At 37.0% G+C, this 22,718-nt stretch overlaps 1 protein-coding gene and 1 long non-coding RNA gene across 10 annotated transcripts in view; one reads left to right on the top strand and one right to left on the bottom strand.

Moving 5' to 3' along the window:
- The first annotated feature begins 2,804 nt into the window (after positions 1 to 2,804).
- LOC122235049 lies at positions 2,805 to 4,514 on the top strand. Its single transcript, XR_006213142.1, has 3 exons — positions 2,805 to 3,255; positions 3,713 to 3,882; positions 4,109 to 4,514. It is a non-coding gene; the product is annotated as an uncharacterized LOC122235049 (long non-coding RNA).
- Positions 4,515 to 11,017: 6,503 nt separating this feature from the next.
- Positions 11,018 to 22,718, bottom strand: part of YTHDF3 (YTH N6-methyladenosine RNA binding protein 3) — a 40,053-nt gene continuing 28,352 nt past the window's right edge. For 8 of the 9 annotated variants that reach the window (XM_042972698.1, XM_042972691.1, XM_042972696.1 and 5 more), the window contains one exon: positions 11,018 to 14,122. Coding sequence is in view for 1 of the 9 variants with exons in the window: in XM_042972696.1 (XP_042828630.1) it covers positions 14,099 to 14,122 (24 nt within the window). In the remaining 8 variants the exon portion in view is untranslated. The remainder of the gene's footprint in view (positions 14,123 to 22,718) is intronic. The other variant, XR_006212797.1, reaches the window with a different exon arrangement.

The following is a 22,718-nucleotide window of genomic DNA, read 5'->3' as shown; positions in this document are numbered from 1 at the left end:
TAAAGGAGGTTAAATATTTTGTCCAATATCACGTCATTTTGCCCCAGGTATGCCTGACATCAAAGCCTCTACTGGTTCTATTGCATGAAATAGTCTCAAGTAGAGAAGAGGACCACTAGTCAGTGGTCACAAAGGAAAACCATCTAAGTCAGACCAAAGAGTCATGAAAGGTTTCAGGGAAGCCCTAATGCTGGGATTCAATCTTAGAAGATCATAGATTTAGTCATTTAAATTTAAATTAGTTTGGGGCACCTGGTTGGGCATCCAACTCTTGATTTTGGCTCAGGTCATGATCCCAGGGCCATGGGATCGAGCCCCAAGTCGGGCTCCGTGCTGAGTGTGGAACCTGCTTAAGACTCTCTCTCTCGCCTTCTGCCCCTCTCCCCAACTCGCGCGCTCTCTCTCTATAGAAAAAAATTCTTTAATTTAAATTAGTTTGCTCATTGTAAGTATAAACTCTCGGTAGATAGTTCAAACAAAGAAAGCTAGAAGCAAAGAGCCAGATCTTTCCTCTTTCCTCCCTCATACCCAGCAAGTCTGGCACCATAGTTAAGAATTAGCCATTGTTATGAATGTTATGAAACAATGAAGACTATGACCTTGGAGTGGCAGGGGCCTCCGAGGCTGAGGGTCCAGTTAGGAGGCCCAGCGAAAGTAGGCAGCACAGGAAAGACAAAAGCATCAAGAGCAGACGTAGGGCACCTGGGTGGCTCAGTCAGTTAAGTGTCTGACTTTGGCTCACATCACGATCTCATGGTTCACATCATGCTCTCGTGGTTCGTGAGTTTGAGCCCCACATCAGGCTCATGCTGTCAGCCCAGAATCTGCTTTGGATCCTCTGCCCCCCTCTCTCTCGGCCCCTCCCCTGCTGCTGCTCTCTCTCTCTCAAAAAGTAAATAAAACATTAAAAAAAAAAAAAAAAAAGCAGAAGTAGATCACAAACATGGATGTGACCTAAAGAAGAGGGTGGAGAAAGCCTGAAACAAACTTTCTGCACCTCTGTCCCCTAACCACCATCCACCACGTACCACACACATGCACACGCGCACACACACACACACACACACACCCCAGCTCTAGTATAACCTACCTCCATTCTAATGAATGCTGTGAATCTTAACCCTTCCACATCTCAGGTGTCACCACATACAATCGAAGCAGGTCAGAGCACTGGGGATTATACAAGCAATCCTGGGAAGACTTTTAAAACAACAGAAGTCCCAGGAAGCCAGACAAACACAGTCCGGGACAATGGCCTGTGGAGCAGCTGACCCTGATGACCTAGATTTACACTAAGGCAGCAGACTCACCACTAAAACTACCACTGTAAAGTCATCATTATTTTTCTTATACCAACTACCTTCATAGGAGTCCTGGGGATGGTGAGGTCATTGAAAAGGGGGCAGACAGAAAAAGAGCTTCATATTTTGCAACCCCCCAAACTGCATATACATCCTCCAATATGATAAAGGTTTTCCTGCATATTGATATTGAGATGAGAAAGACTGAGTCAAAATATTAAAGAAAAACAAACAAAAAAAATTCCACCAGGGCAATAGAAAATGTAATCGAACCTCAATAGCTCCCTCTGCTGTCATTTTGGGTTAATTCCTAAAATATTTTTGTTTAATCTTTAATTTTGTAATTATTCTATTTGGAACCACATTAAGCTGGGGGGCATAAAAGCCAGTTGACAAAATCCTTACCACTTTACCTTCAATTGAAAGCATCCCTTCTGGGTCATGAATAATGACCATTTTATGATCAAACCTTTCCTTCGTGGTAGAGGTGTTAGTGTCATTTAAAGAAGTGACTACGTTTCTGAAGTGAAAGGTGATATATGTGCTTCAATAACAAGGAAACACGAATCTCTAAAAGTAAGACTAATTTTTAAAAATAAAAATTTTTAAAGTTTCACTGGTGTCGGCAATTTTGGGTCACGTGGAAGCTGAAAAGATGGCTTTGAAGACGATTTACAGTTGGACGCAAAGAAGAAACACTGGCCAAATTTTAGGCAAAGTTCTTCCACATGGGGATAGCCAGGACGGCTGGAGAGAGAGGAGGGAATGAGGAGGAAAAGCTGTCACATTGAGGGCTTCAAGAGGCCACGCAGTGTGCATTTCATTCTCTAACAAATCTGGGTGAGGATATTTCTCATGTTACAAGGAAGACAACAGACAGGTGCATTTAGTTGTTTGGTCCGTCAACAACCAAGTGAAAGGTTGGGGCCCAGATTTAGAAGTGTTTGAAGTGGAAACTAGGAATTCTGGGCTTGAAGTCCTGGTTCTCTCACTCACTGGGATCTTAGAAAAGTCAGAGCCTCCCAGCCTGTTCCTTTATCTATAAACGGTGATGGAATCATCTCCCAGGTCCCCCTCCAGCAGTCAAAATGATCTCCAAGTAAGTCACACTCGATCTCCAGTGCATTATTTGACCCAGAGAAAAATCTGATTTAATGAGAATTGAAAGCAATTCTAGGAAAAAGCAAGGAAGGAAAGAAGGGAGGGAGGCAGACTTCAAAGGAGCATAAAGAGAATACTAACGGTAAGTCAGGGAGTGGCACCTGGGTGGCTCAGTTGGTTAAGCAACTGACTCTTGGTTTTGGCTCAGGTCCTGATCTCATGGTTCATGAGTTCAAGCCCCGCGTTGGGATCTGTGCTGACAGCATGGGGCCTGCTTGGGATTCTCTCTCTCTCTCTCTCTCTCTCTCTCTCTCAAAATAAATAAATAAACTTAAAAAAAAATAAAGGTAAATGAGGATGTTATGAGGCAGTCAACTTGCTCCTTGATAAGGAAAATTATGTCACGTGGCTTCTTTTCAAGCAATAATCAGCAGCACCAACTTTTTCCTACTCTGTGCCTCATGTGTTCACAGGCTGACTTCTGGTTCCCAAGCAATGAAGACCGCCATTGCAGCATTGATGGCAATGGTTGCGTTCATCACAATGTAAGAACCAGCTTGGAGGAGTCAATGACTCATTCAACCAGCAGCTATTGAGCACTTTACATGGCAGGCAGTGTGTAGGGCAGGAAGGAAGACAAAGTCCCTTAACTTCGTGAATGGCACACTTTACAGAACAAAGACCATACACAAGTGATTTTAGATAAGTTTCTTGAAGAACACAGAAGGCAAGAGAGCAAAGTGACAAGAGTAACGACTTCAGATACGGCGATCAGGGACATACTTTCTGAAAGTTATTTTAGCAGAGAAGCAAGCAAATATCCAACACAGGTGGAGGACAGAAAAACTCGAAGGTAGGAATGAATCTTAAGTTTTATGGGAGGACAAGAAAGCCAGTGTGGCTGGAGCAGAGTGACAAGGCAGAAAGAAGGTGGGGACCCCAGCGAGAACCCAGGCGGGTTAACAACGGGAATGAAAATACAACTGAGGAAAGCGGAGGAGAGGAATCACTGATTACTTGGCAATTTCTCCTACTCTCGTTACCACGAGCTGTGCCTGGAGCGTATTAAGTACAATTCGTGGCACTGAACAAAGAGCAGAAGAAAAAGGCAGTGAGAGGATGCTGACTGGATGGGGGGGAGCGGGTGCTAGGGCAGGGAAGGAAGGAAGACCAAGCATAAAGACAAGCATTTCCTTTCGGGTACAAGTATCCTCATAAAAACTCCTTACAGATACATAGCAAAACTAATTTTGTGGCACAAATCAAAACTAATTTTTAGTGTTAAACCATTCGTGTTCTTACTGTTATAGGCAAGGAAGTTATCGGATAAGGTGAGGAAAAAGGAAGTTAAAGAGAAAAGTTCAATGATGACGAAAAGCTATGAATCAATACATCCCTTGTGATGAATATGTTGAGATGTGTACTTGACTTTATGTTCATAGATCAAGAAGGAAAAAGACTGGTGAACGTCTGTAAGAAGGTAAGGGGGTCTGGGAGTGTGATGCTGGGAAGTTGCCAAGATACAACTCCTTGAGAAGTGATTTGTCGGGCCTTGTTAAGGACACCTGTTTACACAGAGGAATATGAACACCCCAGACCATCAGCAAAGTGTGTTCCAGTAGAGCAGTTCCCCAAAGGAGTCATCAATGCCAAATGTATATTCATAATCATACTAAGACTTTTCCTCCTTCGTTCTTTCGTAACAGCACAGTCCAGTTTTCCAGAGGATTACGTAGTGATACTGCAAAGATTGAACACAAAAAAGATGAAAACCCAGATGCTCTTAGATGAAACAGTAAGTTGCTTTAAAATGTTTAACTTCCAGTATGGTAAATATAGATAGAACCCACATGAACAAAAGCTCTTTGGGTTCCTCAATTATTTGTGTGTAATGGGGTACTGAGACTACTGAGTACCGCTGCCCAACCTTTAATAAACTTGGTATTATTATTATAAATTATGAAGATTGTGTATTACAGATAGGACACTTACTGATGACAGTTGTATTATTGATATATCAGGAGTGTCCATTAAGTACTGGGAAGTATAGTCAGGTATCAAAACCATTCAAAAACCCACTCTAAGGGAGTAAATAGTCTGTGTATCTATATTGGGCCTGTGGAGTATTCCTGAATGGTGTAAAAAAAAAAAAAAAATCTACAATAATGAAACAACTGAGGTTTTCCTTGAAAATAGTGTAAGTTGGGGCACCTGGGTGGCTCAGGTCCTGATCTCTTGTCAGTTCAAGCCCCACATCGGGCTCTCTGCTGTCAGTGTGGAACCTGCTTTGGTGTGTGCTTTCTCTCTCTCTCAAAAATAAACATAAAAAAATGGCAATTTCTGCTAAGAAGGAAAGAAAGAAAGAAAGAAAGAAAGAAAGAAAGAAAGAAAGAAAGAAAAGGGAAAAAGAGAAAAATAAAGAAAAGAAAAAAAGAAAAGAAAATAGAGTAAGTTCATTGTGAATGGAATTCATTGTGAATGGAATAGGGTTTCCTCACCAAGCTATAAACATCAACTAAAAAAGGAGAAGCTAGGTACCTATATGTGAACAAAACTTAGTATTAATGTGTCTTTTTAAAATTTGAACCTTCCTGAGAAAGCTGTTCAAAGGGTCTTCTGGAAAATCTTTTTAATATCCAGTTGAAGGGGCGCCTGGATGGTTCAGTTAAGTGGCTGACTTCAGCTCAGGTCATGATCTCGCAGTTTCATGGGTTCGAGCCCCGCCTCGGGCTCTGTGCTGACAGCTCAGAGACTGGAGCCTGCTTCCGATTCTGTCTCCCTCTCTCTCTGCCCCTCCCCCGGTTGAGCTCTGCCTCTCTTTCAAAAAATAAACTAAAAAAAAAATTTAAATCCACTTGAAAATAAATACAGATGCAAATGAGTTTATTTCTACTATATATGTGCTATTGGAAATCATTCCATTGGTTTTTCATTTGTTTTTAATGTGTTTCAAATATTGCCTGGAAAGCAGTAAAAGATAAACAAAAACAAAATGAAAAAACAAGCGTATCTGGAAAGCCTAGGTTACGTAATTCCAAAATAACTATTTAATGGCTGACTTCCTCTTCCTTAGGCATTTTTGGTTTTGGCCTTATTAAAAGAGAGAAATGGGGGGAAAACCATCCGTTTATACAAGCTCTTAGAAATTAAACATGTGCCTTTCCAAAGGAGAAAAGATTTCCTCAAGGCAACTCCCAAGACTCGACACGGTTTCAGTGGCTGTAATTGTAGACACCAGTCATTGTTACTGGGTATATTTCTTCTCTCCCACATTTCATACGGGAAACATTCCTTACAGCTTAGATATTTGAAACACATACGTAAGTGCTAGCACATTATATTTTCTAAGTGGTATGAATACTTCTTTATTACATTTATTTGCAAAGATATCATAACAGCTTATCATTACACATGTACACATGCAACCACAAGCAGAAAATGGTTAACCTGTTTAATGTAGAGGGAAACAAGTTTTGGGACTTAAAAAAGAGTAATTTAGGTTATAATCTTAAAAACGAAGTGTTAAATAATGGAATGGATTCATAAGAAGTGATACAAACTTCAAACATTTTAATTTAAAACAGACGTATACTTGAATTCACAGATTATTTTATATACGTCCAAGACTTTCTGATTCAAGTTCCCTGATGTGTTTCTTCTATGAACCATGCCTTTACCTCTAACGCATCGCCTAAGATTTCCCACTGGAGTGAGAACTGAAAATCCACTTGCAAACTTCCACATTTTTGACTTTCCTGACAAGTTTTTACAGTTTTCTGATCTATACCTAATTAGACAACGCCACCTCTATCAGGTATTTCCAAACTGTCAATCTAGTTTTCATAGAAACAACTCTTTCAGTCACATGCTGTTTTTTTTTTTTTTTAATCAGTTTACATATTTAAATTGCATAATAAAAGAAACAGGTACAACTGGAACAGGGATGCGAGTATTATGGGTGGTCCAAGCACTGGGTGCCTTACAGAAGAATGCAAAAGTCAGTTTGTACAGCAAGCCCAAGCAGAAAGAATAAGCTTCGTATATTAGTTGGAGATAACAGTCTTACTATTAGCATGCAACAATATTGAGTTTTATTTGTCACCTTTTTACCTCAAGACATAATCTTTCTTGAAGAGTTAAAACTGCCATCTTATTTCATGGATGTCAAAATACCTCTTACTTCCAAACTGCACCATACCGTTGATGAAACACGGAAGTAACGCATCCACATTGGTGTTCGCGTTCTGACCTGTTCATGCATAATGAACAGCTTCATGCATAATGAAGCTACTACTTACTAATGATAAAGGCAATTTGTACCTTGGCCCCCACAAAATGGAGGCTGCCCCCAGTGGCCAGGCTGTCTCAAAACTAAACCTACATCAGCCTGCACTTAACCTTAAACAACCTGCAAGGAAACCTAACACACACCAATCACAAGCCTCCAAGTCACCTTCTTAGCTAGCTCACCTTACCCGAGAAAACAGGAGCTGCTAACCAGTCATGACCCGTTTCTGCGTTGCCTGTTCTAGCACTCTACAAAAACTGGCACTTGCACAAAATCCTTCAAGAGTAGAGAGTGGAGTGGAGACCCCTCCGGAGGCACTGTACTCACAATCCACGGATTATGTTCCCTTCAAGAAAGGACATCAAACTCACTGCTAAATTTAGTAGCTTGGCGCTTGATACTAATATACTTAAATGGTATCAACATCAAGGACCATTTGTAACAAAGCAAAAAATTTCTTCTTATGATATAATTTTCATCTTTGGCTTCATTTTTCTTCTATTGTTTATAGCTGTTCTCATGCTATTGTTCTCATATTTGCTTTCCTTTTGGCCTCATCTGCCTTTGGCTCTGCCCACGGCTGAGCACTAGCCAGATAAACTAACTCTATGTTGTTACATTTTACTTATTTAGAAAAAGCGTAACTGACAAGTCACTGAAAACTGGAAACCAAGAGTTGACTTAAGGAGTATAAATGATAATTTAAGCTTTTATTCAGGAAGTGACTGCTCTCAGGATCTCAATGATAGAACAGTATGAATTGAAAAGTAATCAGCTTTCTACCACCTTTAAGCTGCTTGTAAGTAGTGAAGATTACCCCTGAGAAATCTTCAATGACAATCAGTAAATTCTAAATTCTCCCCAACAAATAAAAGAGCATAGAACTGGTAACATTTGAAGCCTCGCCACAGGCCCAGGGATTGTGCTAAACATTTTTTGAATGTTACTTCATTTAATCCTCCTGAAATAGGATCTATATTTTCTTTATTTTTAATTTTTTAATTGATGAGGAAAATCTAGGCTTGGATCTAATTTAGTGGACCCAGGATTCAAGGACAGGTCTGCAGGCCTCCAAAGTCCATGCTCTTCGCCAGAGTATGATGCAGCAGCCTCAGAAGTATCTCAAGGGCACCTGGGTGGCTCAGTTGGGCTCAAGTCATGATCTCACAGTTCATGGGTTTGAGTCCCATGCTGGGTTCTGTGCTGACAGCTCAGAGCCTGGCACCTGCTTCGGATTCTGTGTCTCCCTCTTTCTCTGCTCCTCCCCCGCTTGTGCTCTTTCCCAGAAATAAATAAACGTTTTCTTAAAAAAAAAACAACAAAGTATCTCAAAAGAATTCCATCAAAAAACAGATGCCAAGCTATTTAAATCACCCTTCCTTTTTAAAGGAAAGAACCACTGTAACCGTAACCGTTTAGCTCCCAACTCAGGGCTTTCAGCCCAGCCAAATCGGAATGACCATCCATTCTTACTGAATGGATGAATGACCATCCATTCTATACATGTAAGACCAAGATATCTTGCCATCATCTAAATCTCCTTTATTAATACATCTTCAATCCCCTTGTTAAAAATCATCTTACATACACATTTAGAACTTAGAGCAGGTAGGAATCTCCATTAGATTCCTCCAATATGCAACTGTTCTGTTGAAAAAAGCGGAAGGGGAAAGTGGGGAAAAAAGAGTTCTAAAAAGATACAAGCAAAAAAGAAAATGTATTGACACAGCCTGCTGGGATGAGGCTAAACAGTAATAAACACATTCTCATGTTTCTCTTCAAAAACACATGGAGAAGAGGGAGCACAACTACCCACTCAAAGGTGGACTGTGATTCTTTCCAAGGAGTACAGAAAGGAGGAAAAAGAGTGACTTTGCAATGGATAAACCCAACACTACCTTGGCCAGGTGACCAAGGTCAACATCATCAAGCCTATGTTGGGGCTATGCCTCTTTGATATGTGATGGAAAGGGCAATTTCCCTATGGGGTTTTCCTCCCCAAAACCCATAACCTTGACCTAATCCTAAGATCACAAAATAAATTCCAGAGGGGCACTCTACAAAATCTGACCTGTACTCAATAGTGTCAAGATCATCAAAAACAAGTCTGAGAAACTACCACAGCCAAGAAGAAGCTAAGCAGACATAGCAACTAAAAGTAACGCGCTATCCTTGATGGCATCCTGGACTAAACAATGGACATTTGATAAAACTTTAAAAATTTGAAAAAATGTATGATGATAATGTATCAATGCTGGTCTATGAATTGTAACAAATGTACCACACTAATGTAAGATGTTAATAGGGAAAGCTGGCTGCAGGGTGTATGGGAACTCTACTTTCTTCCCAATTTTTCTGTAAAACTATTTTAAAAATATAAAGCATATTTTTATTTAAGAAACACCCATAAGGATAATATACAATGACAGGATAATGAAGAGGAAAAAAAAAAAAAAAAAAAGACTTGTATTTCTTTGGAACACATAGTCTCTTGTCTCTTTTTATCAATACTATGGAAAAGATGAGGATTTTGTACCAAAGAACTTCAAAAATCATTGAAGGAAAGTAGTAGTCATACACACAATGTATAAAATCTAATTGAGGCGTTCATTATTTATATTCTGTAAATAAAATTATTTTTTTAAAAATTATATTGGTTTCCAAACTTAGTTTCTAAAGACCAAACATTCACCATTGCTAGAATAGGTCATAGTCTACAAAGCTATTTGCATCATAAATCACAAAACTTCAGAACTGCCAAGAACCTTAGACGTATTCTATACCAATCTCCTGGTAAGTGCACTAAAAGAAGGAAATGATTCGCTCAGGGTCAATCTACCAGTTAGAAATAACTTGAAGTCTGGTCTTTCTTTCAACTTCCAATTCTAAGACATTCCCTTTTAGGATTAATTCCATTCTGATTACAGAGGTGTCAGATATATCCAATGTTTTAAAATGACACTCAACTATCTACATCCCTACGTGTGTTCTATGTAAGGGGGTGGGGAGGAGTATTTGGATAGGCAAGTGGGGTGGCAGGAAGGGATGGGGAACTCATCAGTGTTATGAACTCCACACGTACATCTTCCTTGCATATTGTTTTACAAAAATAGTTTATATTTAGTCCCAAACGGTAACTCAAATTATAGAGTAGACAGATTCTGAACTTAGTGCAGTATACATAAACTGTATTTAAACTGCCACTACCACACGTAGGTGATATTAGTTCTACTTCTCACTACTGCACCAAGAGGAATGAGAAAAGAATACACCTCAAGATTATGCTATCACCAAGTACTGTAATTAGAAAGCTAGTGACTTTGAGTTGGCCAGTTAACTTCTGACTGCAAGAATATTTGGGTTCCAGGGTGCCTGGGTGGCTCAGCTGGGTAAGAGTCTGACTCTTGGTTTCTGCTCAGGTCATGACCTCACAGTTTGTGAGTGCAAGCCCCACATCGGGATTTGCGCTGACAGTGTGGAGACTGCTTGGTATTCTCCCGCTCTCCCTCTCTCTCTACCCTTCACTGCTCACGCTCTCTGTCTCAAAATAAATAAACTTAAAAAAAAACCAAACAGGATATTTTAGTTTCTAAACTAGACTTACAAAATCTAGTATCACTAAGCAAGATAAAGCCAGGCTGGTAAGAATTAGGGTCCCAACAACAAACGAGTAGCCTCGAATATAAATATGCTGATGAAATGCCAACGCTCCCTTTAGGAAATGACTGGTAAAAAGGAGGTTCCAAATGATGCCACAGTGTGGGACACCTGGGGATTCCGTAAAATTGTGCCCTCTTCACAGGCCAACAGTGCATCTGGAAAGTTTTAACAGCACAAAACTAAACTCTTTGGTTTCCCCCATCAGGACAAGTACCTTAGATAAAGAGCCCGGCCAATAATCAATGCACCATCCACATTCATCACAGATCGTATCTACACAAGCTCTATCCATCCCAAAGGATAACACGCAGACTGTTAGAAAAGCATTCCTTGGAACCAAGGATGGGGGATTAGGGTTATTAGACAGCTGGTACCACTACTTGCTCCCATTACCTGAAAACAAATAGGCCTCTTTCTCTTTTGCTCTAAGTTTAGTACTAAGAGCATGTAATTCAATAAGCTCACTGGAGCAGATCAAGATTAGGATAAACTGTTACCCACTCTCTAATTCCCCCACTTAATTTAAATGGCCAACTAAAACGAGTGATACAATCTATTTGTACTCGAGAGACGTGTCAATCAGGAAACCCACAATAGGACGGACAAAAATGTTGTTTTCTGGCAAGCAATATATATTTTTGAAGATAAAATGGAAAAAACACAGATATGAGTGAACAATTTTTATTGAAACCCTCAAAGATTAAAGAGGACCAAATGGTGAGTTTGGGTACCATAACAGAAAATCTCACCTAACTGTACCATCATTCACAGGAATGAACAAACCCAAACACGACAAAATTCAAATTCTCATGTAATTGCTACAAGTGAATGTAAATGAACTAATCATTTTATCATAACCTTTCTTTAATCATACGAAAAAGAAGGGAATTTACATGGCATAACAAAAGATATGCAAAACTTAATGAAAACACAATTCTCTTAATTTCTCAAACTTATTTTTATAGGATGCAGAATGCACTTGAAATGATTAAATGACTTAAGCTGATTCTTTTTTATTGCAAACTGTTTTAACATCAGCTTTAACCCCCATGCATGGTATTCAAAAAGAACACAGCTTTTGAATTAGAAAGATCACTCGAGTTAAAATGAGGAATTAAGTATTGAAATTAGGAAAAGGCTGGGGTTTCTTCTGAAAGGAATCTTCAAGTACCAATATGTATAGAGAAAGAATACTAATTTTGGTTACATTTTCCCCCTTACTGTTAAATATACAAACTATAATACCTTTCAAAATAAAATACCCACGTAAGATAACTTTAATAAGAAACATTCAAACCAGATTTTGGAAAAATCGGAAGCAAGAAACTGACTGGGCCAATAATGTCTTAATTTGTGATTATTCAAACATTTGATGATGTGTCTCCTGCTGCAGAGCCCAGGTTCTCTCCCTTTTGGTCCCTACAGTTAAGAAATAGTTAGTTGTGCTATTGAGACAATCTGTGATCATGTCATTCAGAGAAAAACCTTTTTGCCATCCACTGACAGACCAAGGAGGAAGAGAAGGTAGGTGCTCTGAAGAAAACAATTACCAATTTTGAAAAGACAAAAGTGTTGTTGTTGTTGTTGTTGTTGTCGTTTTTCCAAAGGAACGCTGCACCCATTTCACTTCGTATTAGAAATCCAGGTTAAAGGCACTGGGATGTACTCCTCACCTTGAATAGACTCCTCGATTACATCTGACAGCTGCGTCTGCTACTGCAATCAGCCTGCTCGCTGAGTGAGTGACACTTCTTACATAGAAACCTAATGTAAATTAAACAAGTTTGAATCCACTTATAATGTAACTAGTTTTATAAAAATATTCAGAGTTGCTAATAAAGCACCAAGAAAAAGAGAACCTCAGAGAGAGGACTCAGACCCTTTCTACAAGGTCACCCCTTTACAGTTTTGTCTAATAGGACCTCCAGAGTGACAAACAGTCAGCTTTGACACGTCCTATCTATATAATCTTAGGGATACAGGACATTGCTGTGGTGACTATACCCAAATGCCAATTTTCAGTATAAATAGTTAAGAGACGTGTTACGAGATTTCATGGCTTACTCTTAAAAAGGTAAAATAGGTGCAATTTTCCTTTAAGAAAGTCTTTTATTCTGTAACATACCACTAATATTTTGATGTTCCCTTCAGTAAACACTGATATAACTACACTGGGACTACGAAAGAACTGTGAAGTAGCTACGATTATCTACAAATACTGTATTTTTTTCACTTGAATACAGTATTTGTACCTTTAAGAAAACATTGTACAAAAAAATTATATAAATGAAAGCCTCAAAGAAATATCTGTCACTAGATTTTTGAACTGAAGTGACCAAAGACCACTGTAAATGAACACATTTCTAAACATGATGTAAACATAAATGGAGTAATGCAAAACATCAAGGTATTCAAATCTACTATATTGCTATTTTCACCCTTAATGTATCTTTCTACATGGTTTCCTCCTTTTGGAACAGTAATATAAGGGGCAGTACATTATCTTCATAACCTTATGCCATCAAATCAGTTAATACAGATGCTTGACACGTTTAATTGTACAAAATCAATTTGTTTCAAGTTACAAAATTAATGTTGATATGTAATTAATGAAAAAAATAAGATGTTAAAAAGATAACTATAAGAATACCCAGATATATGCTGTATTCCCATTTATATAGATCTGATCAATAAAACATCAACACATTCACTTAGATACTGATTTAATCCATGGATCAAGGCCATATTTTCCAAGTATTTTAAGGATGCCAGGACACTGCAAAAGCTGGAGAAAAGAGTTGAGGAACAGTATATGCTTGCTAAACAAGAACTATTGTTTATTTAGCTAGTGAATACCTAGAATAATAAATTTTTACTTCATGATCGCAATCAGGCTCGCAAACACCCAGAAATAGGAATTAAGGGTTTTAAATGTAGTTATAAAGGTCATAAAAAGTCTGATTAGACTGAGGTACATTTACTCAAAATTTTGAGATTCATTAAGTGGTAGCAAACAAAATAATTCCTCAGACAAATGCACATTTTTCAGTATACATATTATTGGGGGAAGGAGGGGAGAAGAATGTGCATTAACTGGTGAAGTCCACCCAGCTGCATATCAATATTCTGTTACACCAAACGGTTTGAAGACAAGGGAAATGTTCTAATATAATTTCAGATTATGATTCATTTGGCTAAAATAGAGCTTAAGGTTGCTTTGCCATATTAAAAGTTTACTACAATAATTTTTCACATAAACATTTAGACTTGAACTCCAGGACTAAATATGGCATGATTATTTTGCTTTTAATCTGTCAAATAGCTAAAAATTGACAATTTAAAAACTACAACAAAGAAAAAGTTGAAGCAGTGTGACTCTTACATCATTGAACCACTTCTAATGGTTAACTGTTAGTATTTAACAAATTCAAAGAGTTAATGAATCCTTGCATTCATTCAGTCTTCTGTGCCTTAGCTAGGATGCATAATTACAAAAGACAGCAGATACTGGTAAAAGCTTCAGGACAGAAAGTGCTTGACGAAGTTACAGTTCTCAAGTGTGTTTGGTGAGAGTATAAGGGCAGATGCGCTGATGAAAACCATTACAAGAAGAGTCAATTCTGTGTTAGAGTTCAAAGATGTCACCTTAAGCAGAAAAAAAGCTTTAATAACGTCTTCTTTGACTTATTAGGCATTTCCAGAGTCTACATCATTAGTGTTGTAATTCTAACAGGACATCTTCATACGGTTATTGTTTGTTTCTATTTCTCTCCTGAAAGAAAAGCACAGAGAATTTTAATAAAATACTATCATTATTTAAAGACTGAAATTATTTGTACTATAATAAAAAGTTATGCAAATACTAATTTGAGTAATTAAAAAAGATTTACTACCTATGCATACTATTGAGGGAGGATTACCACAAAACATTTTAAAACAAAGAATTTCAAACAAAAGACCTATATCAAGACAGCATGACCTTCTCCACGCCCTATTTTCCCGTGAGATTTTAAGGTGAGAATATGAACATCTTTCTAGCCTTTTCATTGAGTTTTTAATGGTGAGGTATTAAGGCCTAAAAGGCCTCTGTGGCAATTTGAACTATTGGCTAGGTAGGGTTATGAGGAAAAGAGATGCATTAAAATGCACTAAAATTGGATTAAATTAAGAATTTAGTGTTAATTAAAAAATACCTTGATTCACAAACTTCCTCTATATCATATTCTCATATTCATCATATTGTACTTTCTCATATCAAGAAATCTTTTTTTTTTTTTTAACGTTTATTTATTTTTGAGACAGAGAAAGACAGAGCATGAACGGGGGAGGGTCAGAGAGAGGGAGGAGACACAGAATCTGAAGCAGGCTCCAGGCTCCGAGCTGTCAGCACAGAACCCGACGCGGGCTCGAACTCACGGACCGTGAGATCATGACCTAAGCCGAAGTCAGATGCTTAACCGACTGAGTCACCCAGGAGCCCCTAGAAATCTTAATATTTATTAATCATCATCATTAATTCCGTTAAGAAGTTGGAAATCCCTTGAACAAAAGTTAAACTGCGTTATATTTTCATTTTGTTTACTATCCCAATATATATCTGCAGTACTTCTGTCTGTGAAACAAAGAATGACTGGCATTGTGCATGCCTGTTAAATGTACGCATCATGTAGTTTGCACCACCTTGTAACTCAGTTCTCAAATTTTAGCATTAGAATAATCTGTAAAACTTCTGGAAACAGACTACTGGGTCCCTAATGTGTGAAGGTGAACCTATGAGTTTGTAGTTCTAACAGGTTCACAGGTGATCCAGACACTGCTGGTCCAGAGAACACACTGTGAAAAAGACCTGTGTTTAAACACATTATAAAACTTTTTTGTTTTCACTACTCCCATTTTCCATGGGTAATACATGCTCTATAATAAATATGAATATTCTTGGCAAATGGTCAATTAGTTTCCAATCCTGTGACACCATCAGAAAACTGTATTTTAAATTCCAAAGAGAACTCTGTAAGTTATCTGTTACTAAATTCCTTTCTTTTTGACTTTAATATATTTCTAGAACTTAAATAACAGTATTTCATACAGAAAGCTAATAAAATAAATGCCCTCCTGTATGGTAACTACAAATAAAATCATTTCATACACACATTTCCAGTGGGATATTCTAAAAGTAAATAAAACTTTTGGGGTGCCTGGGTGGCTCAGTCAGTTAAGCGTCCAACTTTGGCTCAGGTCATGATCTCACGAGTCGTGGGTTTGAGCTCTGCTCAGGCTCTGTGCTGACAGCTCAGAGCTTGCAGCCTGCCTCTCTCTCTGCCCCTCCCCTGCTCCCACTCTGTTTCTGTCTCTCAAAAATAAATAAAAATGTTAAAAATAAATAAAGTAATTAAATAAAACAAAACGAAAGCACAGAGCTAGCTAAATCCAACAATATGAAGAAAAAAAAAGGGACAAAAAAGAGAATATGGTACCAGGAAGTGTCGTCTGATTGTATACAATCCCTAAAGCTTTTTAAAAAACATCCTAATTGGGGCGCCTGGGTGGCTCAGTCGGTTAAGTGTCCAACTTCAGCTCAGGTCATGATCTCACAGTTCCTGAGTTCGAGCCCCACACTGGGCTCTGTGCTGACAGCTCAGAGCCTGGAGCCTGCTTTGGATTCTGTGTCTCCCTCTCTCTCTGCCCCTCACCTGCTTGCTCGCTTGCTTTTTCTCTCTCTCTCAAAAATAAATAAAACATTAAAAGAATAAAATAAATAAAAAACAGCCTAATCATAAAGTTCAGTTCTAAACTAAAGAAAACAAATAGATTTGTGTGAAAAATTTTGAAGCCTGCTTTAATTAGCCAGATATAAAAACTACAGAAATTTATCAACTCCATGAAGAACCTTCAAACTACAGACAAAAAAAAAAGTCACTATTTAAGGATAAGTTAGACAAAGGGAAATTTAATTCAAGGGAGATGATCAGCTATAGCAATAAGGATCGTGTGTTGTTTAAAATAGAAGTCAGAGATACTATTTCAGTTTCAACTGTAATCAACTATGCACTTTAGCTGAATCAAATTTAAAATATACAAATTACATACGTATTACAAGATAGCTATGTATGTAATGCGTAACTTCTAACTCAGTGGCCAGGAAAAGAGGAAAATAAAAAAAACAAAAACCACATACATCAATACAACAGGACAGAAGGGTTGAGGGGAGAGCCTGAATGAACTAGATTTAATTAGAAAGTACAAACTAAGACAGCAGAAATAAACATTTATAATCAAGCATCAAAAACTCTGTTCTTCAATGAAAATATAAATAACAGTTCAGATTTTTCAAAAATCCAGTTATATATGATTTACAAGAAAACAACCTAAAACATAAGGTCACAAAGTTAAAAGTAATGAAAAGACATATGACAACACAAACCAAATAAAGACTGATACAACTATATTAGTACCAGACAAAACTCATTTGAAGGCAAAAACCACTGTTGGGAGACAAAACGGTCACTCGATACTAAATAACAGATATTTTTAAAATAAGCTGCAATAACATTAAACTAAAAAAACAACTTTACATATATTAAAAGTTGTCAGAATTATAAAGAAAATTTGACAGGTTTGTCATTATAGCAAGAGAATTCAACACATTTCTCTAAGTAACTGGTAAAGCACATATATTAGTAAAAATACAGAGTGAATATACATGCTACAGAAAACCAAACCAATTATAGGATACACATAGAACAACCACAGAAGGGGACTACATGCTAGACCAGAAAGCAAATCTCAATAAATACCATGGTCTATGTCATGCACCATCACATTTTCTGACATCAGTTTTAGGAGCAAAACAGATTAACAAAAAACCTTAACCACATCTGGAAATTCTAAAGCCACTTCTAAAAAATCTCCAAAAAAAATCATGATGGAAATTCAAAAATTTTTACATGAGTACAATAATGAAAATGCTTAGTCTAAGTCCCAACAAACACTTAGAAATTTACACATGTAGAACTTTAAAAAAAAGAGAAAGTCTGAAAAGTAATGAGCTCATCATCCAACTCAATCTGTTAGGAAATGAGTAATAAGCCCCCAAAAGTAGAAGGAATAAAATAGGATAGCAGCAGAAAATAATGAAACAGAAAACAAGAATAAAGAGAACCAGAGAATAAAAATTGGGTGTTTGGAGGGGGAAATCTATTAGTGTTTGGGAGAAAAAAAAAACTACCAAGAGAAAAAATCTCTGGAAAGACTGATTTAAAAAGAAGATACATTAATAGCAAAAGACTGATACAACTAAAAAATAAAAATATCATTAATGCCAATATGAAAAAAAGGCTTAAGACAAAACAACCTCCTAAAAGTACAATTTATATACATACAATTTACCAAACTAAACTCAAGAATAAGTAGAAAACCTGAAGAGACTTGTAATAAAGGACTTTAATCAACAATTAAAAATCCACCCCCCAAAAAACCCACCAGTCTCACATGTTAAGTGTGTGTGTGTAATTACACCCCAACATGGGGCTTGAACTCACAACCCCAAGATCAAGAGCCACATGCTCTTCTGACTGAGCCAGTCAGGTGCCTCCAAGCTCACATAGTTTTGGATGTGCATTTCATTAACTGTCCCAGAACAGATAACTCTAAACTTACACCAACTATTCCAGAGACTAGAAAAAGGGGGAATATTTCCTGACATATTTTGAGGTTAGCAATACTTTGATACTAACAGTATCAGGAGAAGCATGAAAAAACTGTCTCCCGAGGATCTCCTAAGGGCTGTTTTGCTGGTAATAGACTGTAGGGGAGCAAAGGTGAGAACAGGAAAGCCAGAAAGGCTAGCACAGTAATAATCCAGTACGATAATAGCTCTTAGGCAGGGCTGGAAGATGCAGAGCTAGTGAAGAGCTTGGATTCCAGATACATTTTGAAAGCAGAGCCGACAAGTTACTTACTGATAGACTGATTAGACGTGAAGTGAGAAAGAGAAGTTTCACAAATGAGTCCAGCATCGTTGGCCTCAACGACTGGAAGGGCAGTGGTGCCCTATACAGAGATAGAGAAGGTTTGGGGCAGGCAAACAGCGTTATATTAAATTTAAGATGCTTATTAGACAACTGTGAGAAGATGTCAAACAGGCAACTGGATACATGAGTTTGGAGATAAGAGGAAAGGTCCAGGGTGGGTATACAAATTTGGAAGTCCTTAGCATGGAAAAAATTCCACCAACAAAACTCAGGTCTTCCTGAATATGGTCAACACCACCTCGGCTTTAAGACAACAAAACAAAACAACCACATTTACATTAACAAGATCTAGAACTGCACCTGACACTGTTAATATTAAACAAATACTTGAATATAATGAGATATCTATGGGCATGCTATCAGCCATAGACCACTAGAAAAATGAGGCTAAGTAATGCCGAGCTATCAGTGATAGCTGGATAGAGGGAGAAAGGAAACCCAAATCATTCAAAGGAAGCCATGGTCCAGTACACCTACAGGACTATGTCTTTAGTGATAGTTCAGAAGAAGGCACTTAAACATATACACTCTTTAGGACACAATCCCAAAGTGACTCACAGAATTTTTATTTTTAATGATTGACAATTCAAAAAATAAGTTGTAGAGGAACGGCTTCTCCTCTCCTTTTCCATTAACAGAGCTAGGCCTCAAACAGGCAGATTCAGAGATTAGAGGGCTTTTGAGTCTGGTATAGGGCTTCTTCCCCACCTTGAAGTGAGTAGACACTGGAGACCAACATATGATCCTAAGGTCAAGATCCACAAGTTGGCATGTGGAGATGAGCTCCAGGAAGAAGTTTACTTGCCAACCCATGTCTTTTTGTTAAACCATGAGTTTCACAGATGAGCTAAGACTTCTCTACCTAGGAAACAGCTTGAAAACAAAATTTTCTTCAGTTTTCTGAGAGAGGCCAACAGCTTGCCTTTATACCTTAGAGATAAATGACTTACTTCCTTTTAATCACTGGTAGGTTTATCACTATAAGCAATATTTCAGTAACCAGACCTGAGGTTAAAAAAGCCACAAGGGAAAAAGTAAATGTGTATCTAAGATGCCACACCATCCAAAAAGTAAATGCGAAAAAGCACTAGGAACACAAGTAGAGTAACACAGAACTGCAAAAGGAACCAGTGAATACCTGGAAGGAAAAAAAAAAGAAAAAGCAGGCAGGCACTTGAGACCCAAATGCAAAAAGACAAACACCTTTGTTTACGTTAAAAATCTAATTTTCAAACTGAATATTTCAGTAGATGAATTAAAGGGGAAAATGGTCACAGCCTCATTTAGAAAGTAGACTACTAAGTCTAAGAAATATCTCAAATTACAAATCAGAAAAAAAGAGCTGGAAATCACAAAGAAAAAAAAATTAGAGAACTGTAGGGATCTAAGACAAAAGGAATATTCTAGAAGTAAGAAAAAGAACAAACACAAGAGCTGAATAAATAAAAAATTTCACGAATTCTTTAATACTCTTTCCTGCATGAGGTGGAGCTTGCTTTTCCTTCTTTAAAGTGTGGACTGCAAATGTCCATCAACTGATGAACAGATAAAGATGTCACACACACACACACACACACACAATGGGATATTAGTCATCAAAAAATAAAATTTTTGTACATTTTGTACATGTACATTCTACATGGAGCTAGAATGTATTATGGTAAGCAAAATAAGTCAAAGAAAGACAAAGATATGATTTCACTCTTATGTGGATTTTAAAAAATAAAACCGATGAACATATGGGAAGGAGGGGGAAAAGAGAAGAGCAGTAAACAAACAAGAGACTCTTAACTATAAAGAACAACTAAGGGTTGATGAAGGTAGGTAGGTGGGAGATGGCTAGATGGACGATGGGCATTAAGGAGGGCACCTGTGATGAGCACTGTGTGTTGTACATAAGTGAGGAATCACGTTAATTCTACTCCTGAAACCCATACTGCACTGTATGTTAACTAAAATTTAAATTAAAAAAATAAAGTGTGGGGCTAGACATACTGACTTGCTTCTAAGAACACCGTATGCAAAAGGAGAAAAGGGACATTTACATTAGAGAAACCTAGCAGATACAACCTTAACCAAGCAATCAAAATTAATATCACAGTAAGTTACATACGATCAGATGAGAAGGACGTATCACTTACGTAGTACTCTTCCCATAAACTCAGTCTAATCATGGCAAAGCATTAGGCAAACCAACATTGAAAGACACCTTATAAAACACCTGACCAGTAACGTCTTCAAAAGTGTTAAAGCCATGAAAGACACAGAAACTGTCATAGCTTAGAGAAGATTAAGGAGACATAAAAACTGAATACAAAACTGGTTTTCCAGATCTTGAACAGAAAAACTGGGAAAAGTGGGGAAATCTGGAAAAACATATGTTTGGATAAACATACTATGATTATGTAACATGTCAATATTAGGAGAAACTACATACAGAGAAACATCCTATATTATCTCTGTAACATTTCTGTAAATCTAAAAATTACTTCCAAATAAATGTTTAAAAAATCAGAGTGAGAAGTTAGAAAAACACAACTCCCAAATACATTAAGTATCATATTGGTGCAGTAATATGAAATACATAGATATTCCACAGAGTACTGTTGATTTTAATGGTTGCCCAGCTTCTCTTTTTATTGTTTACGAGAGGGTTAAATTCTGCCCCAAAGTTAAAACCAGTGAATTATCAGACTTAAATAAAAAAGAGGGACACGTTCCAAAAAAAGACAAGATTTTAGATGTACAATGACTGTAGTTAAAATATGTAATAGATTCAATTCTTCAGAAGGAAAATTAATTATTTACCAGAGTTAAAATCTACTCAGACTGGTTTACACAACTGAAAAATTTCACACTAGAGAGTAGAACAAGGGCAATAACAGATGGATAAAAAGCCCCAGCTGTTCAAAAGCCTGTACATTTGTCCAGATCCATAAAAGTATTTTAATACTGAGATAAGCTTCTGACCTGCACTGTCCCAAAAACATGATCGATCATTTTGCAGTAAGAAAGCAAAACACAAAAAATGTAAAGGAAATAGATCAATTCTGTACTGTAAAATAAAATCAAAATTAAAAAAAAATCATCAAGGGAAAAGAGAATGATTATGCTTTGGAGGCTCTGTTCTACAAAACCAAATCTTCGATTTTTTTAATGTTTCCATGTACGTGAGACTTAACATTCTTGATCCCCTGCATGATCACACTATAATAAAAAACTGCTTTAAGAGATTCCAGTGCCCAAGTTTGCATTTATAAAATAAAGAAATATTTCAGGTTTGAAAAAAAAGAACAGATGCAGTCTAATAATTTATTATCAATTTATCCGTACCAACCAAAGATCAAGTAATCTCAAAGTGTACTATAAAATGAAAGAGTTAGGAGTAAGTTCAAATAGTGAAAAGTGGTGGACAACAGTCATAGCATACGTTAGTTTAGGTCCAAATGAGAGTAAGAATATGATTCTAAGAAGCCTTAGAACTAACTCATGTGTTTGAACTGTGATTTAGTTTCAGCAAAATAACATCACTCACTACACTAACTTTTTTGTTTATGTGTAGTCTTATTTTGGTTTTAGAGTTTTCACTTAATTTCACATTTAAGCCACACTACATTAAAATTAAAATCACACACAAAAAAGAAGCATAAGAAAAAATAAAATGGTCTCTATTTACAGACACTGTGACTGTCAGCCAGAAAATCCTAAGGATGTTCTATTAGAACTCCTAGAACTAATAGATGAATTTACAAAGGTCAGAAGATACAAAATATTTCTATAAACCAGCAACAAACAACTGAAAAGTAAAACTGAAATTACCAATTACATTAAAAAAATACCAAAATTAAATTAAATATATATAAATAAATAAATAAATATATAATATATAAATATATATATAAATATAAATAATGTATAAACATATAAATAAATATATATATATATTTACACACACACACACACACACACATAAAATAAATTCTTCAAGAGACATGTAGGTCCTCAATACTGAAAAATATAAAACTGAGAGAAATTAATTATGTTTGTCCAAGCAGATTAAATTCCATAAAGGAAGGGCTATTTATCTTTAGTGGCTTACTAGTAACCCTTGGTATATATCTGCTGGAATGAAAAAGGGATCCCAGTTAAGAAAAAACCATACAGGAACTAAATATATGGTGATATAGGTTGACCAGAATACAAGATGTAGATGTGTGCTAGTAGATTCCTCACACAAAATGGCTGATCTGGGGACCCAGGAACAGAGGGTCTTAAAGCCAAATAAAAGGAATCCACACACAATTCTCTTTTGGAATCAGAGTTTGGTCTGTTTACAGT

The sequence above is a fragment of the Panthera tigris genome, chromosome F2 (genome assembly GCF_018350195.1).
Source record: "Panthera tigris isolate Pti1 chromosome F2, P.tigris_Pti1_mat1.1, whole genome shotgun sequence".
Lineage (NCBI taxonomy): Eukaryota > Metazoa > Chordata > Mammalia > Carnivora > Felidae > Panthera > Panthera tigris.
The sequence above is the reverse complement of the archived record's forward strand: the minus strand, read 5'-3'. Positions and strand labels throughout refer to the sequence as shown.